This window comes from Myxocyprinus asiaticus, chromosome 16, assembly GCF_019703515.2.
Source record: "Myxocyprinus asiaticus isolate MX2 ecotype Aquarium Trade chromosome 16, UBuf_Myxa_2, whole genome shotgun sequence".
Classification (NCBI taxonomy): domain Eukaryota; kingdom Metazoa; phylum Chordata; class Actinopteri; order Cypriniformes; family Catostomidae; genus Myxocyprinus; species Myxocyprinus asiaticus.
Window position 1 is genome coordinate 31,200,875 of NC_059359.1, and position 16,565 is coordinate 31,217,439.

The 16,565-nt window shown below is 36.0% G+C and overlaps 1 protein-coding gene across 2 annotated transcripts; it reads left to right on the forward strand.

The window, feature by feature from the left end:
- Positions 1–143: 143 nt before the first annotated feature.
- Positions 144–16,545, forward strand: rxrbb (retinoid x receptor, beta b). 2 transcript variants are annotated; one of them, XM_051721488.1, is made up of 11 exons: positions 144–293; positions 1,598–1,800; positions 1,928–2,075; positions 2,544–2,723; positions 7,552–7,703; positions 10,060–10,189; positions 10,634–10,766; positions 13,779–13,820; positions 13,955–14,046; positions 14,173–14,278; positions 14,529–16,545. In XM_051721488.1, the coding sequence occupies exons 2-11, from the start codon at positions 1,654–1,656 to the stop codon at positions 14,665–14,667; spliced, it is 1,269 nt and encodes a 422-aa protein (XP_051577448.1). In that variant the 5' UTR covers positions 144–293; positions 1,598–1,653; the 3' UTR covers positions 14,668–16,545. The 2 variants fall into 2 exon arrangements, with proteins under 2 accessions (XP_051577448.1, XP_051577449.1); XM_051721489.1 differs by having other exon boundaries at positions 152–293; positions 1,601–1,800.
- Positions 16,546–16,565: the final 20 nt, after the last annotated feature.

The window sequence follows — 16,565 nt, forward strand, 5'->3', positions numbered from 1 at the left end:
AAGGAAAAATGCTTTGCCAAACTTTTAACTGTGCTCAAGCAAAATAACAATTTTAATAACCAAAACATAAAGGTATTACTTATCTGTGTGCATATTATTTTTTATTTTTTTTGATATTTATATATTTGCTTGCATTTATTTAAGTGAATAGTCTGACAGTGTCCACTAGGAGGCTTGACTAACAAGGTATTTGTCTGGATGCAAACATTTATGGCTTGAACTCTAAAATATAGACTAAACGATGCTGTAAAGGACCCGAATCGTTGCTGTTGGAGGACGAGGCATTTTGTTGGGTGAGACTGGAGTCGAAATGCTCGTGCAAATTCTGTAAACTTCATTTAAAAACGACGGAAAAACAAACAAACAAACACTTGGATGAGCTAGGCTAAGCTAACACAAGCGTAGCGTTTGCTCGCTGTATTATTTTGGCTCGCTATATATGAATTTTGCTCAAAAGTGTGTTAGTATGTAAATAATGCGATTTATGTGTTTGAATAATGTTGTAGGAATAAAAATGGCCTTATTTTACTCATAAACAGTCCGTTAGCCTTCATTAGCACGTTAGCAGCACTCAGCGCTGCGTCTTAATTAATTAATAAATGTGTTAGAAAATAAAAAAATGACACTGTAACTAATGTTTTTATTTTTATTTTAACGATATATTGTCAGTCGGATGGAATTGGACGAGATTAGCGTTGATAGTGCCAGTTTTGGTGGGGATGAATTTAAAGAACAGGGCTGGGTTTCCCAAAAGCATCGCAAGCTGAAGTTGATCGTAGAAAACACTGGCGCCAATGGCGCAAAACTCGGATCCTGGAGGGCCACAGTCCAACAGAGTTTAGCTCCAAACCTAATTAAACACACCTGAAGCAGCTAATCAAGGTCTTCAGGAGTGCTTGAAGATTACAAGTAGGCATTTTGGAGCAGGGCTGCGGCCCTCCAGGAACTGAGTTTGACACAAGCTTGCGATGCTTTTCGGAAACGCAGCCCAGATTTAGGCTGTGTTTCAAAACTAAGTGAGCTGCCTACTTAGGCAGCATTTTTGGGCGATATAGGCGAGACTGAACCTTCGAACGGTTCGAATCTAGCGAGTCACCTTCCTAGACAGAGTCTCAGGGCATTGTAGACAGAATTGTGAACGTTCGACTGGCCCACGATGCCCATAAATGTTGTCTAGGTAGGGCATAGGTAACTCACTAGGTTTTATAACACATCCTTAGACACGGCCTTGTCTGCCACTTGGATTAAAAGCCCCATATCCCAAGCAGCAGACAAAAAGCCTCTATTTATTGCCTATAAAGTATATATTTCCCACATTTTCAACTATATTTAAGGAAAACACATTTGTTCAGAAGCAAAGTAGTGAGTATGGCCCAAGCTTTTCTCTAGTATTTAGTTTCAGTTTACATCCAGTACCGTTAGTGTCCATTCTTTACTGGGTTACCATTTGAGGATTTCATGATATACAATATGTATTTCATGCACTGTATGTATGCTTTAATGAAAAGTCTTGCCTGTATCTTTCATTATGCTCATTGTAGTTTCCTTTCTCTAAATCCCTCTTTGTGTAATGTCTGTCTTTTAATCTCTTTTTCAGTAGATTATCAAAGGTCAACAGTCTCCTGTCTTCATTGGCCAGTGTAGTTCGCATCTATGAACTCCTTACCGCCCTCCAGCTCCGGCATCAGTAGCCCTGTAAGCTCCGTAGACTCGCCACTCTCAGTTGTCAGCTCGTCCATCGGCTCTCCCGGTGTTCCTGGCACCCCATCCGTCGGCTATGGACCCAACAGCAACCCTCACGTGAGCCACATATTAAAGTTCTTCAGGACGCTATCATCCCCCAGTATCATAAAAAGGCTGAATTGCTACTCTTTGGTGAGATTTGTTTTCTCGTCACATTTTTTCTGTTTATTTGTATCTCTTACAGATAAACTCCTCCATGTCTGTGTCTGGGTTACATGCTGTCAGCAGCTCTGATGATGTGAAACCGCCTTTTGGCCTGAAGTCTGTTGGTGGCTGTGGTCCAATGCTATCACAGAAACGCTTGTGTGCTATTTGTGGAGACCGCTCCTCTGGTGCGTACTAGAAGATAGAGGTTTCAGATTGTCTTTCTATTGACTTAAAAGGCGTAAAAAGAATTTATTTAGCCTTGTTTTCCTTTCTAAGCATTTGAATACTGCAAACTCATGTCTTCTATAAATCGTAGTCAGGGTAGATGCCACATTTAATTAAAAATGGAATCTATGGATATAAACAGATATGTATACAGATGTAGAAGGGAGAATAAAATATAGCGGTGCATTATAGATTAATATACATCATAAGAAATGTGAACAGGTGAGACGTGTGAGAAACAAGTGGGAGTACAAAGTGGGTAGAAGTGATGATAAACACTTTCATAGCTGTGTGCAAATTGAGACAGTATTTAGCAGCTTGATAAATATAGATGTGCAAATGAGTATCGTAAAACAGGAGTGGTGGGAGAGGGTGACAGATGTGTTATGCTGGTTAGGGGTAATGTGAATGTTATGTTGTGTGTGCAGGTAAGCACTATGGTGTGTATAGCTGTGAGGGCTGTAAGGGTTTCTTCAAGCGCACAGTTCGGAAGGACCTGAGCTACACCTGCAGGGACAACAAGGAATGTCTGGTGGACAAACGCCAACGCAATCGCTGCCAGTACTGCCGCTATCAGAAGTGCCTGGCCACAGGGATGAAAAGAGAAGGTGAGTTAAAAGTACAGTGGGGTGCAAAAGTTTGAGTCCACTAGTGTTGATGCTTCTATTTTGTGCTCTTTTATATATAGTGTGTATAGAACTTTTCACAATACACATAGTTTCAAAGCAGCTTTACAGAAAATTATGCTGTATTATCTGTAATGTCTTAAAGTCTTTGTTGAGCAGTTTCATTGAAGAACGTAATTGAAAATCATGCCTTAAAAATTAGGCCTCCAGTGAGCAAGTCAAAGGAACCCAAAACTCCAAGGGTCAGAAGCCAGGCTCAGCTGGGGGAGCCAGTTCTACTCTGGCTATACAGCATGAATATAATGCCAATATCAGTTAGTTACGTGTAATACAAGCCATGTATTAATTAGTGATGGACCGAAATGTTTTTTTTTAATAAAATGCCGAAATACATAAGACATCATCCATAGTACATGACATGTGCATCAAATTGCTAAAAAATAAATAAACTTTTATTTAGCATAATTTTTACCCAAAATATTTAATATTAACTTTGTTTTTTAAAATAAAAAAGATAGGTAGATAGGAGCTTCTCCTGGTTTCTGTTTAGTCATACCATATACATTTGTTAAAATATAAAAGTGTGAAAGGAATAACAACAGTGCACATTACTTCCAGTCACCACGGATGGTATGTGTGCATTAGAAATCACATTTTCTCACAAAAAGACCTAATACAATAATAATAATAATAGCTAATAATTATAATGATGTTTTTAAACAATAACTTGCATGTGGCATTGCTATACTATCGGTTAACCCATCAGGCCTTTTTCTGAAAACTGAAGGAATATTTTTGAGTTTCTGTTTGTAGCTGAGATGACAATAGCCTTTTAATGCAGTGACATTCTCTCATTCTTTCTTCTATCCACAAAAACCCAGTGTAATGGGGTTATTTTAGATTTTGATAGTACCTTTGAGCTGCTATGCATATTTGGAATTACACAAATTAGAGAATCTAGAGCGCTGTATTTAAAACGCGCTCAGCGCATGTATAATCGAACTGAAATCGAGCATGTCTATTAACTGATCACGAGAAGCAATTTTTGTGTTTTTTAGCGCGGAACTGCTTTTAAAACACTATTATGAGCATATCATGAGTTCACTAAAGAGAACAAATCTGCACACATACATTAAGCGCAGAGCGCAGCACACGCCTGATTTTTATTTAATTAAATCACAACCCTTGCGGTTTAATAATCGTCATATTGCGATTGTTATTTTAATTAGTTGTTAAGCACTAAATATTACATTAATAGCAGCCATTTAGCCTACAAAAATTATTGGAGGATCTAAAAACACATGAAAGACTGAACGACAAGGTCATATATAAATTTGACTCAATGAAGTAGTAATGAAGGATGGAGTAGATGGTACTGTACATCAGGGATGAGCAACTTTGATGTTGATTAGGGCCAACATATTTTCTGCTTTCTACCAAAGGGCCGAATTACAAATCCGCACTTAATTTCCTCATTATTGTAGGTAATCGAAGCACGACTAATGCAATTTGTTTTAAAGATTTTATTAACTATAAAAACTAATATATACACTACTGTTCCAAAATTTGGGGTCACTTGACTGAAATGTTTCTCATGATCTTAAAAATCTTTTGATCTGAAGGTGTATGCTTAAATGTTTGAAATTAGTTTTGTAGACAAAAATATAATTGTGCCACCATATTCATTTATTTCATTACAAAACTAAAGTTTTATTTAAAAAAAAAGTTTTGAAATGGATGACTTGGACCGAATAATTAAGAAAAGCAGCCAATAAGTGCCCAACACAGATGGGAACTCCTTCAATACTGTTTAAAAAGCATCCCAGGGTGATACCTCAAGAAGTTGGTTGAGAAAATGTCAGGAGTACATTTCTGCAAATTCTAGGCAAAGGGTGACTACTTTGAAGATGCTAAAATATAACACAGTTTTGATTTATTTTGGATTTTGTTTAGTCTCAACATAATTCCCATAGTTCCATTTATGTTATTCCATAGTTTTGATGACTTTACTATTATTCTAAAATGTGAAAAAAAATAAAGAATAAGTGACCCTAAACCTTTGAACGGTAGTGTATATACTGTATATATAGTATGGCTTGTCAATGAACATGAATTTAAATACATGTTCATTGACAAGCAGTACTACTTAAGTAATATTATCAATGAAATGAAATGTCTTATTTGTATTGTTTGTACATTTCCAACCAGGATCCTATTTTCAACCCCACCTCAGAAAGGTTTTGGGTGCTTTAAAAAAAAAAAAAAAAAACATTCAAAGATAAAATTTAAGGTATTATCACCAAAATGTAAATATTATCATCAATAACAATACTGAATATAAGAACATAACATTTTAATGCATAAATACAAACACATTTCCGCTCTACACTACCCCCGCAATACACACTCAAGGACCGATCAGTATCAAAGCAAAACACATCTTACTGTTCACAAGACTTTTCAACAATCTGACATAAAAAAGCCTGATGTAAGCCTGAGCGAAACAGCATAAGATGTCTTTAGTAATTCTTGCACTGTCATGGATTTGGTAAGTAGTTTTGCTACAAATGTATTTTCCCTTTTAAATATGGGATTAGATGGGATGAGGCATCTCTGGTGTCCCTGGTATATCTCTCTCATACTTCTCTTTCTGAGCAGTGGTGTAATGGTGATTCAAATCGAAATCTTTCATGACCGATTTCGTCTCCAAACACACCAAATACATGGGTTTTCCCGTGAATTCTGTAAACAGAAAAACTGTTTACATTTCGACTGGAAAACACTGTTTTCGTAGTCAGTTCTCTTGTTTTATTACTCATTTTTGTCTTGTGGTAGATAACAGATATAACACCCTAGCCTGAATGCAGTCTTCACATGAACACTTTCAATGTACTAAAATCAGTCTTCAATCTAATATTGTCTGAGGGCCAGTTGCCCATCTCTGCTGCTTAAATGAGACTGTTGCACGCTGGTCTATTGTTGTAATACGATGGCACGTGATTGGTCATTTACATGTCTCAGATGGCTCCTTTACATGCAGACGAGTGATTCTCGGCACCATCACGGCTTGTTAAACTGGTCATCCAAACAGGGACATTTATCGGCCGATAATGAAAAATACCAAATATCGGCCAATTTATTGGCCACGGCGAATATTCCGGAATGTGTTTCTGTCACAATGCACATTATGCAGTGTAGAGATCAGTTATAACGTTATGCGTTAGCTGTCTGTTCAGGTGGTGTTTTTAGTATTCTGTAAAACTGCTGTTGTTGTTGTTGGTATTGTTAATGTACAATCAGCATTATGTTGATGGAAATTCTGCATTGTTCCCATATGAGGTGATTGTGTCAGCCACTGAACATTTTGGGTGGAACACTGTGACAGAGACAGATTGATTGGTTTTAGTTAAACAATGTAAGAACAAATATCAGTCAGCAGCCACTGATAGCTGATGGAAAGCCATCCGTGGGTGGGGCAAAATCGCTGTTTTGAAAGATGTTGATGTTGAAATGGTTAGAGAGGATTCTTTTTTTAAAGAAAAAGCATGTTTTTCATTATTGTCATACACAACAGAGCAGTCACTCCTAACATCTGTTCTTGATGTTGCAACATTTCATTGGTGTTTACTAGGGCTGGATAAAAATATCAGTTTTCCAATGCATCACAATCTTTGTTTGAATGATATCGATTCTTAAATCCCAAGGTCGATCTTTCACTCTGTGGCAACCCTCTATAATGCAAGTAAATCACTCACATGTGTAACCAAAGCTCATGCTATGTGACAAAATGTCTATGATTAGCCACTGGCTAGTACATTTTCAGATTGCACTTACTAGTGATTGAGTAGTGTAGTAGTATTGAGTATTCACTGCATGTTGAGAGTAAAAATTTGGTTTGACTCGTCCAAAGACGAGATCCACAGATCCATATGATATTGAATAATGTCTCTTTTAATACCCTTTCTGTTTTTTACAGTCAGTTGGTTAAAAACAACAAAAAAGAAACATTTCATTCTAATAACACATGGATGCACTTAGGAAATTACGCACGTCTTCTCATTGTATGCGCTCTCTTGCTGATGCTGGTTGTCTTAAAGAGACATTACCGATTAAGCACGTGTTCTACATACAATGTAAATACTTGTAAATAGTAAAAAAAAGTATGCAAGTAAACAATACAAATTTAACAAAATATATAAACAGCATAATATGTGCAATTTCAAGACATTAATTGATGGAATAGACTGAATTCAAACATTTTTCTAAGCTGAAGTGTGAACAGTTTGATGAAAAACTAATGATAAAATATAATTTGTAAAATTAATATCTTTTGAATTGTACCTAGAAAGGTTGCCTAGAAGAATTACCTTTAGAATTAAGAAACAGAAATGTATCCATATGAATCGATATATAATTGAATCGAGATCAGAATCGAGAGCTTGTGAATATGAATCGAATCGGGAAATCTATATCAATATCCAGCCCTAGTGTTTACCTATGAAAGTGTCATTTGAGTGGTAATAAGTAATTTAACAGTTTCTGTTATACAAAGCAACTTGACAGGGACAGTCTCAATAGAGAAACCCTAATGGACCACCTCTTGTGAGGTTTGAACCTACCACCTTTTAGTTATCAGCCCAGATCTTAAAGAGAGAGTTCATCCAAACATGATAATTCTCATCATTTTCTCACCATTATGCTCTCTCAAACTCATATGACATCTTTTGAACCTACAACCTTTAATGTATTAATCCAGATCTTTAGCTAGGCTACACCGTCTTAAATGCCTTTTCTTTTTATTTTCCCCCAGCTGTTCAGGAAGAGCGTCAGAAGAATAGGGAGCGGGATGGGGACTATGAGTGCAGCAGTGCAGTGAATGAGGAGATGCCAGTGGAGAAGATCCTGGAGGCTGAGACAGCTGTAGAGCACAGGACAAACCTGCACTCTGATGCCACTGGTTCAGTACGTGCATTTAAAAGTCACTGATGGCTGGGGATTAAAGAGATAGTTTACCCTAATAATGAAAATTCTGTCATTTACTCATGCTCTTGTTGTTCCAAACCTGTATGACTTTCTTCTGTTGAACAAAAAAGGAGATGTTTGGCAGAATGTTCAGTCTCAGTCACCATTTACTTTCATTGTATGGATAAAAGATGCAATGAAAATGAATAGGGATAAAGACGGTTGACCAATTAACCAACGTTAACAACTTGTTTGACTATCTGTTACAATTTATTGTTGTTTTAGAAGAAACAACTAAAGCGAGATAATTTGACTGATTTTATTTTTCCATTGTTGAACTGGCAAAAGTTATCTCCTCATAGGTTAATTGGGCATGCAATTTATCCATTCAAAATGTGATTGTTATGAAATATAGTAAGGAAATATACAGTTGTTAATTCAAATGTTAATGCTGTAACTATTGCTAAATATACACATCTGTCTTGTGAGCCTATTCTGTTTCAGCCAGTATAGACTTATTGACAATTTTTTTTTAACTTTGCCAGAATTTACAACCTTAAAACTAAGGATGTCCCGATACCATTTTGAGTACGAGTACAGATACTTGCTGATACAAAGTCTGATACATGTTTTTTGTTTTATTTTTTCTGAAATTCCATATCAACAGTTTTTCAATTTTATCATCAAAATGGGGTTTAAATAAATGAATTGATTAAAACTAAAATCAAATGAAAATATAAAAATAAATTTTCAACATAATATTGTGTTATTTTTATCAAATGAAGTGCTTTTATTCAGAACATCACAGCACAATCCAGTATATAACATTGGAGTTATATTTTGTCAAATAAAGTGCTGCATAAAGATATTGCTTAAATATAATACAATTACTATTGAATTATTAATATTATTATTAATAGTTGTATTACAGTGAATATTAAATAACTATACAGGATTTATCTATTTCTATCATATTTATTTCCATTTAAATTGAGCTTTTATTTTGAAGTGTTTCTGGGTTGCTATGATGATAGCTTCTCAATCCAGAAATGCCGGTTGCTACATGACTCAAAGATATTTATAAAACTGCAAAAGACTGCTATTTAATAAAAAATAAAAAAAATACATTATGTAGTCTGTATGTGCCTCGGGCTACAAAGTGAATTAGCAGTCTGCCTGCTGTCATCTGCTACAAACAGATCGTGCAGTGCTCATGATGGTGTTTCTGTGTATGAGCCAAGGAGCTGTAAAAAGTATGAGCACCTTGTGTCTTCATTACATCAGAACACCGGCACTTACATTTGAAGCACTCACGTTTGGAGCGTGCAGCAAATGCAAACTGTATCTCATTAAATTACAGCTTTTGCAGTTAAATAATTTCACCAGGATGTGATTTTAATTAGTGTGCTGAATGTTTACATAATGACATTCATACTTCAGATGGTATCGGTTTTTGGTATCAGAGCATTTTTACAAGTGCTAGTACTAGTACATGAGTGCGGTATCGGACCAGATTCCAATACCAGTATCAGTATTGGGACATCCCTACTTAAAACTGAATGGAGACTTGAATGGAGTCATTCTACCTACCCCATATAATTTTATGTTCCACAGAAGAAAGTAAGATAGATATGTTTGGAAGAACATGAGTGTGAGTACATGATCACAGAATTTTCATTTTTTGTTGAACTATCCCCTTGACAGGAGACAATTGCCATTTTTCAAGAAAAAAAAAATGCTTTTTTTTTCTATCAAGGAGGCAACATGCAGCATTTATTACTTGTATATTGGCATTTAATAAATGACAAGTAACATAAATAATCAATCACTGTGCATGCTTATTTTCCCAGCCAACACCATACAATTTTAAATGCAGATTTTGTTTTTATGTTTCAGTGTTGTATTTTCAAATGTTAATTTTTTGTGTGTGTTTCTATGAAAGATGATGCACAGTGTTCCGACAAGCAATGCATGCAAAAAGTGTAGTATTCCTGTTTCATCTTACCCTACCGTATAACAACATTTAGGTCAACCGAGACCTGAAACGGAACGTTTCACAAGTTGGGGAATTTGGGTTGTAAGCAATACATTTGGAAAGTTATGCCAAACATAGATTGAGGCAGTGTTGGTTTCCTGCAGTGTGAAACACAACAGGTATTTGAAGCTGTTTTAATGCTGTTGAATTCTCAATGTTTGTAGTTTTATATCCCCCAAAATGGTTTGACCGAGACAGAGTATTGAGAACCATCAGACTCTTACCAGTTCATGTATCCACTTCATGTTTTCCAGAAGTGCCAATGACATTTGCCCTGTTAAAACTGTCTTCCACTGATTCTGTGGCTTCTCTGTTCTTCAGCATAATGATCCAGTCACTAACATCTGCCAAACTGCAGACAAACAGCTGTTTACTCTGGTGGAGTGGGCCAAGAGAATCCCTCACTTCTGTGAGCTGCCTCTAGACGACCAAGTCATTCTGCTCAGGGCTGGTATGAGCGTCTGACATTCTCACACTTATTTTGTCAGTGTTCATATGGATAATCTGTTGTCAATCTTGGTTATTGGCCTTGCAAATCACAATACAGTGTATATCTTATATATTCAATATGTTGGTGTGAGTGTATTTGATAATTTATATACAATTAAAATTGTATAAAAAAAAACAACATTATTTGAACACTCACATCATGTCGCTTTGGATAAAATCATCACCTAAATTAAAGGAAAAGTTTACCTCTAAATTGAAATGCTTTCTCAAGCCATATGATAGCTTAGTGTGATGAACAGACCTAAATTGAAGTTATTTACTGGAGATGTTGCCTTTCAATGAGGCTCTCAAAATGTAAAATTTTTTTAGTGCACTAACCCTTAAGTAACCCTAAGTGTCAATGCAAAATATATCATTAAAAATATTTGATGTTTTTGTAATGCAGGATGGAATGAGCTCCTGATTGCTGCCTTCTCTCATCGCTCCATCAACGTGCAGGATGAGATTCTGTTGGCCACAGATCTTCATGTGCCCAGAGACAGTTCTCACAACTTGGGTGTGGAGGCCTTCTTTGACAGGTCAGACTGCACTCCTTGTTTATTATTATTTAATACCTGTTAATTACTGTTTAATAATGTAGTAGTTTTAGAGGCTTAACTTTAGAGATTCACTGATGCATCTTCTCAAACAATTCTGGATCGATCCACAAAAGTGTATGGAATTATAATTGATTAATTACACTGTAAACTAGGGATACACAGATGTATCGGTTGCCGATATTTATCGGCCAATTAATGACCAAATTAAAACCATCAGCAAATTGGTTTAAGCAGGAAAACAGATATAAAAGTCTGATGGTTCATTTATAATGAATTATCATCACACTTTGTAAAAACTCTTTGAATTCCAATGCACAATCCAGAAATAATGATTTCCACAGAATGTAGAAGGGTTGGCACTCCAAAGAACATGTAATATTTAATTGTAACTTTCTCGTTCTCAAATTAATGAGGAAAAAACTTTGTTACATGCACTTGTGAAAGCGACACTTACCTATACACTGGTGGCCAAAAGTTTGGAGTAATGTACAGATTTTGCTCATGTGGAAAGAAATTGGTACTTTTATTCACAAAAGTGGCATTGAACTGATCACAATGTATAGTCTGGATATTAATAACATGAAAAATTACTATTACAATTTGAAAAAAAAAATTTTACTACTTCAAAGAGTTCTCATCAAAAAATCCTCCATGTGCAGCAATGACAGTTTTGCAGATCCTTGGCATTCTAGCTGTCAGTTTGTCCAGATACTCAGGTGACATTTCACCCCACGCTTCCTGTAGCACTTGCCATAGATGTGGCTGTCATGTCGGGCACTTCTCACGCACCTTACAGTCTAGCTGATCCCACAACAGCTCAATGGGGTTGGCAGGGATCGCCAGCGATCTTACGATCGATATTCTTTGCATTAACTGTATGTTATTAACATTCAATTCTTATTTAATCGTGACAAACTATACATCATAAAAAAGGTCTAGTACTTCAGCGTTGATATTTAGATATTGTTTCACAATAGAAGTGTTACTGCCTGAGTAATTTCTTAATTTATGTCAACATATCAAAATATCAAAGTGAGAGTTATGAAAATGAAGCCGATTATAAAGACGCACTTACCTATTTAGTGATGTAAACTCCCTTTGAGTTGTCCCTAGCAGGCTTCAGGTGAACAACATCCAGTAGAACATTTAGTCCAACAGTGTGCACATTTACGGATATTGTGATATATTCTCATATTTACTTCATAAATAATTATTATTTATGTCCATTTTCCACTAAATTATTTGATATAATCCGCTGACATGCTGTAATGGTAATTTCCAAAACCTCCACAAAGCTAGAAGGCACACAAGTTAATTTCTCATTCCAGATATGATGAAGATAAAGAGGAAGTTATGACATCATGCATACCTTAGTGCCCACATGACAGGGATTTCCCCATCCCATACCATAGTAGGATAAATTACGTATCAAGCATAAAACGAATAGGTTGACTGCTGAGACTTATTGTAAATAAATAGACAATTACAAAAATATATGGTTTGTCTATTATTTCCGTGCAGTCTCTGATATTTGTATATAATTATTGACAGGCCTGTAGCTGTAATTGCAGAAGAGCTGTACACCTGCTATCATCTTCACCTGCCAATAATCTGCTTTCTGCCTCATTATATGATTGGAATCCACATGAGATTATGAAAACGCACTGCTATAACAACTCGATTATGATTGGAAGTAAAATATATGCACAAGATAATGTTTATTTTATAATGTTTACTATTCTGTATTTAGGCGCTAATGCTAACGGCTAATGCTATTTGCGGCCAGAATCACAAGACATGGTCTTGGAAAATGATTCATATAACTAAGAGTTTTAAAGTTATCATCCTCAAATTTGAAATAGAACATTATCAGACTTGTGGCTTCGCTCCATTAATAATACATTTTAAAAGGTTTGAGGGGAAACTTGTGAGTTTTCTGTAAATTCCATTGATATTATTTTAGAGAGTGGTCTAAACAATTAATAATGTCTTTCCTGTCCAACAAAAAAGAAGCAACATCGGCATCACTACTTTTGTTTTTCTCCATCATCAAATCTTTCACCTTGTGTATGCCGTACCGATGTTTACTCTAGTTTTTTGCCTTTGCCGGTCTTACTGTCTTCTTGCTTCGGGCCTTTTCCGCTTCTTCTGCAGTACAGCTACTGAATCTCCTGTTGTCTCTGCTTCTAAAGCACAATAATAAGTATGTTCCATTGTGTTCTTTTTGCTCTTCGCATCACTAAACAACACTGCGCTAAGCAAAGCGTATCTACATAGACGGCAGCCAATGAGCATGAGGATTCTCTTCTTCGACGTTTAGTGAAACATCGCAGGTCATGTGATTTCAACATGGTGAAACACTTGAAGGGGTGACCCGCACCATGTAGAATAAAACACTTTTTATAGAAAACTGTTATGAGAACCGTCTTCATCTCATGTGAGTGTACACCATTCGGATCAAACTTCACAAAAACACAATTCATTTGTTAATGTGTAAAACATTTTAAATTAGCCCCAAATTACTGAATGCACCTTTAATGGCACTTAACTTTAAATTGAACTCTTTAGCTGAACTTAAAATTACCATGTCAGCTCAACTTAATTACTTCAAGTATAGGGATTTAAGAAGACAAATTAATTAAACTCAAAACAATAAAAACAATTCAAGTTACTTAAATGGTGTCAGTTTTGTGAACTCAAAAGAAAGAGAAAGTTCTCTTCAAAGTTTATTTATTTGAACTAATTGGTATGATTCCATTTTTCCCTACTTAAAAACAAATTAATTTGAGCATTAGGGTTTACAGTGTAATAATATAATTCTATTTTATGCAGATTCTTTACACAGAGTTTGGCAACAAGCCACCTCATTGCTGACAAATTTAGATGCATTCAGAATCGTTTTAGATTTGGATTGTGTCTCCTTGAGTTGAAATTGAATCGAATCGTTAGATACCTAAATATTTCCACCCCTTCTTTCTGATGTCTTTACAGAGAGAGTGCACATAGTACAGAGGTGGGAGCCTTATTCGACAGGTAACGCCTGCTTTTATCCTTGACATTTGAGTAATTGTCTATGGAGACACTGGGGACAGTAAATTTGCCAGTGACTTTGACTTTGAGCTCATTGAATGATTTGTTTCCCCTCTCACTTTTGGACGCATCTTCAGGGTGCTCACAGAGTTGGTCTGTAAGATGCGTGATATGCAAATGGACAAGACAGAGCTTGGCTGTCTGCGCGCCATAGTTCTGTTTAACCCAGGTGAGTAAGCTCTGTTGATTATCACTTGTTTTATCTGTACATTTTCTGTCCATAAGAGGAAAATGGTCTAGATGTCTTTCTTTCCTTATTTTTGAAACTTAATGTTGATCGATCATTTTTTCTAAGATGCCAAAGGCCTGACTAGCACCAGTGAGGTGGAGCTTCTCAGAGAGAAAGTGTATGCATCCCTGGAAGCCTACTGCAAGCAGAAGTACCCAGATCAGCAGGGGAGGTGAGTGTACCAGTGTATTCAGTAGTACACGTTCCGAAATCCACTTAAATTGTTAATCAATGTTTATTGCTCCAAAACCGTATTTAAATATATAGTGTTATGTGATCATTTTCCACCCTTAGAATTAAACAAGCTCTTGTGCTGAATACTTGTACTAGGGATGTTAGAGTATGGGGAAAAAGCTAGGAAAATCCTGTTTTCCATGACACATCCCCTTCAATTGCTTGCTTGCTTGCTTGCTTATTCACAGGTTTGCCAAGCTCCTCCTCAGGCTCCCTGCATTGCGTTCCATTGGCCTTAAGTGTCTGGAGCACCTGTTTTTCTTTAAACTGATTGGAGACACCCCCATTGACACTTTCCTCATGGAGATGCTGGAGTCACCCCACTAGCTGCATCAGAGGAAGATTGGGAGACAGGGGTTTCTGCCCTAGGTCCTGGAGATAACTGTGACTGCACTTTTTCTTCCCAGGGGAAATACTGCGATTGGTCAGCCTCTGGTCTGGGGGTATTTTTTTTCTTTTGTTTGTTTTATTATTATTTTTTTCCTCTTGACTATCTCTTAAGTGCACCACAGAGTCTAGAGACCCAAAACTTGCCATGAAAATGTTGGTGCTACATTTCAACAGTAAGCTAATTCTTTATATATATAAATGTATAAAAAAAATACAAGTTTAAAAAACTTTTTAAGTATGGAAGCTCCAGTTACCTGACTGGCTTAGATAAGTGGGGTTTACATTTTGATAGAACCATTTGAGGCTTTTAAAAACACTGTGGATGATAAGCTTTAATCGTTTGTAAGTGTGCTTCTCCATCTCTTGAGTTTGGGTGCTTTCTTCCTGTATGGCTAATTTATTTTGCCCCGACCTACAAGGACTGGTCAAGTGGGCAGATAGATGAATGAACTCATTTGGTATTATAGATTAAATCGACAGTACTTTGCCAGTGCGAGTAATCTGGCAAAGAATATATATGCAATGAAGCTTGAAACGATGCAAAACAAAAAGAAAAAATAGATGTTTAATTTTTAAAAGACGCAATTTACATAATATTGTGCAATGTTAAGCCTAAATCCAGAGGTGGATGTGAGGGAAATGCAAGCACTCTTATTATCTCACGCACTTATTTTATCACATCATGAGTGCCTAACTGGCATATGCTTGATATATATTTTTATTTAACATGATAGAAGAAAGGAAAAACAAAGACAAATCTCTGTTCACATCATCAGCCATTTTTGTAGGAAGCAGGCAGATAAATTTTCTTTTTATTTTGCCTGAAGTGTCCTAGGCTAAAATTGTCTTAAAACCTGCTCTTAACATTGGTTTTACTCTAGTTAGCTGTCAGTTAATGAAACACTCTCTTCTCTTATCACATATCAGATAACTGTAAAAGAGTGATAATTCCTTAAGTAAACTGCACTACACTAAAAAATGTCATTCCGTTTTTTTTTTTTTTTTTGACCAGGGTCAGATTATTATTTTCAATATATATATGGTGCTTTGGAAATGACATTTGATATTACAGCCCTGAAAAAAGTGCACATTTAAAACTGCAAAAAGGAAAAGTTCAGCTATCTTCAGCTTTATAGAGATACTAAATCTGAGCAATATGAAAGTTCATCGGCAGACCGTTGAGTGGACTTGCTGTTTGTATTCGGAAAAAACCTTCCAACTTGAAATTTCTACGAGTAATTTCTTCTAGTACTGTGCAGACCCTATTGTTCAGGGACTTTGTGTAGCTATTGTGTAGACATAGACTGGCTAGGAATCAATATATATACAAATATATATTCGCTTTTATCTCTCTCTTTAGTTTTTAGCTGGCATACATCTTGCAGAAAAAAAGACATAGTTTGCACTGGATTTTACCATGAATCCTAAACTTTGGATTTTGTCTTATTTTCTCTGTGACCTGAGCTTATTTGCTTTTTGTTTTCTTTTGACTTACCATTGATTTTTTTTTTCTCATGGCATCTCTCTGTCCTTGGCGAGAAAAGTAATGGGGACAAATGCAAACTCACTTTTGCCATACATATATCTAACAAAAACAAAAGGTTGTTTTTGTATGGTCTTGTACAACCAACATCTTTACTGCATTAGGCATGTTACATGTCTGTTGTTGCACTAAATTGTCATACAATTATGATTGTAATGAGTTTCCATCAGTTTCTGTTGTCACAGCTCATTTTAGAAGAGCTTGGTGACATTGCAAGAGAACCATCTGCTGTACATGACCCTAAATAAAGGTGGTGATATGTCTAACAACTATATCCCTGGATTTTGTGAAT

Bases quoted from the DNA above. Each gene is read 5' to 3' on its own strand.
- rxrbb (XM_051721488.1), top strand. From the start codon at position 1,654: ATGAACTCCTTACCGCCCTCCAGCTCCGGCATCAGTAGCCCTGTAAGC. The intron at 10,190-10,633 runs GTATGAGCGTCT...TTTGTAATGCAG, and splicing joins AGTCATTCTGCTCAGGGCTG to GATGGAATGAGCTCCTGATT. The intron at 14,047-14,172 runs GTGAGTAAGCTC...ATTTTTTCTAAG, and splicing joins CATAGTTCTGTTTAACCCAG to ATGCCAAAGGCCTGACTAGC.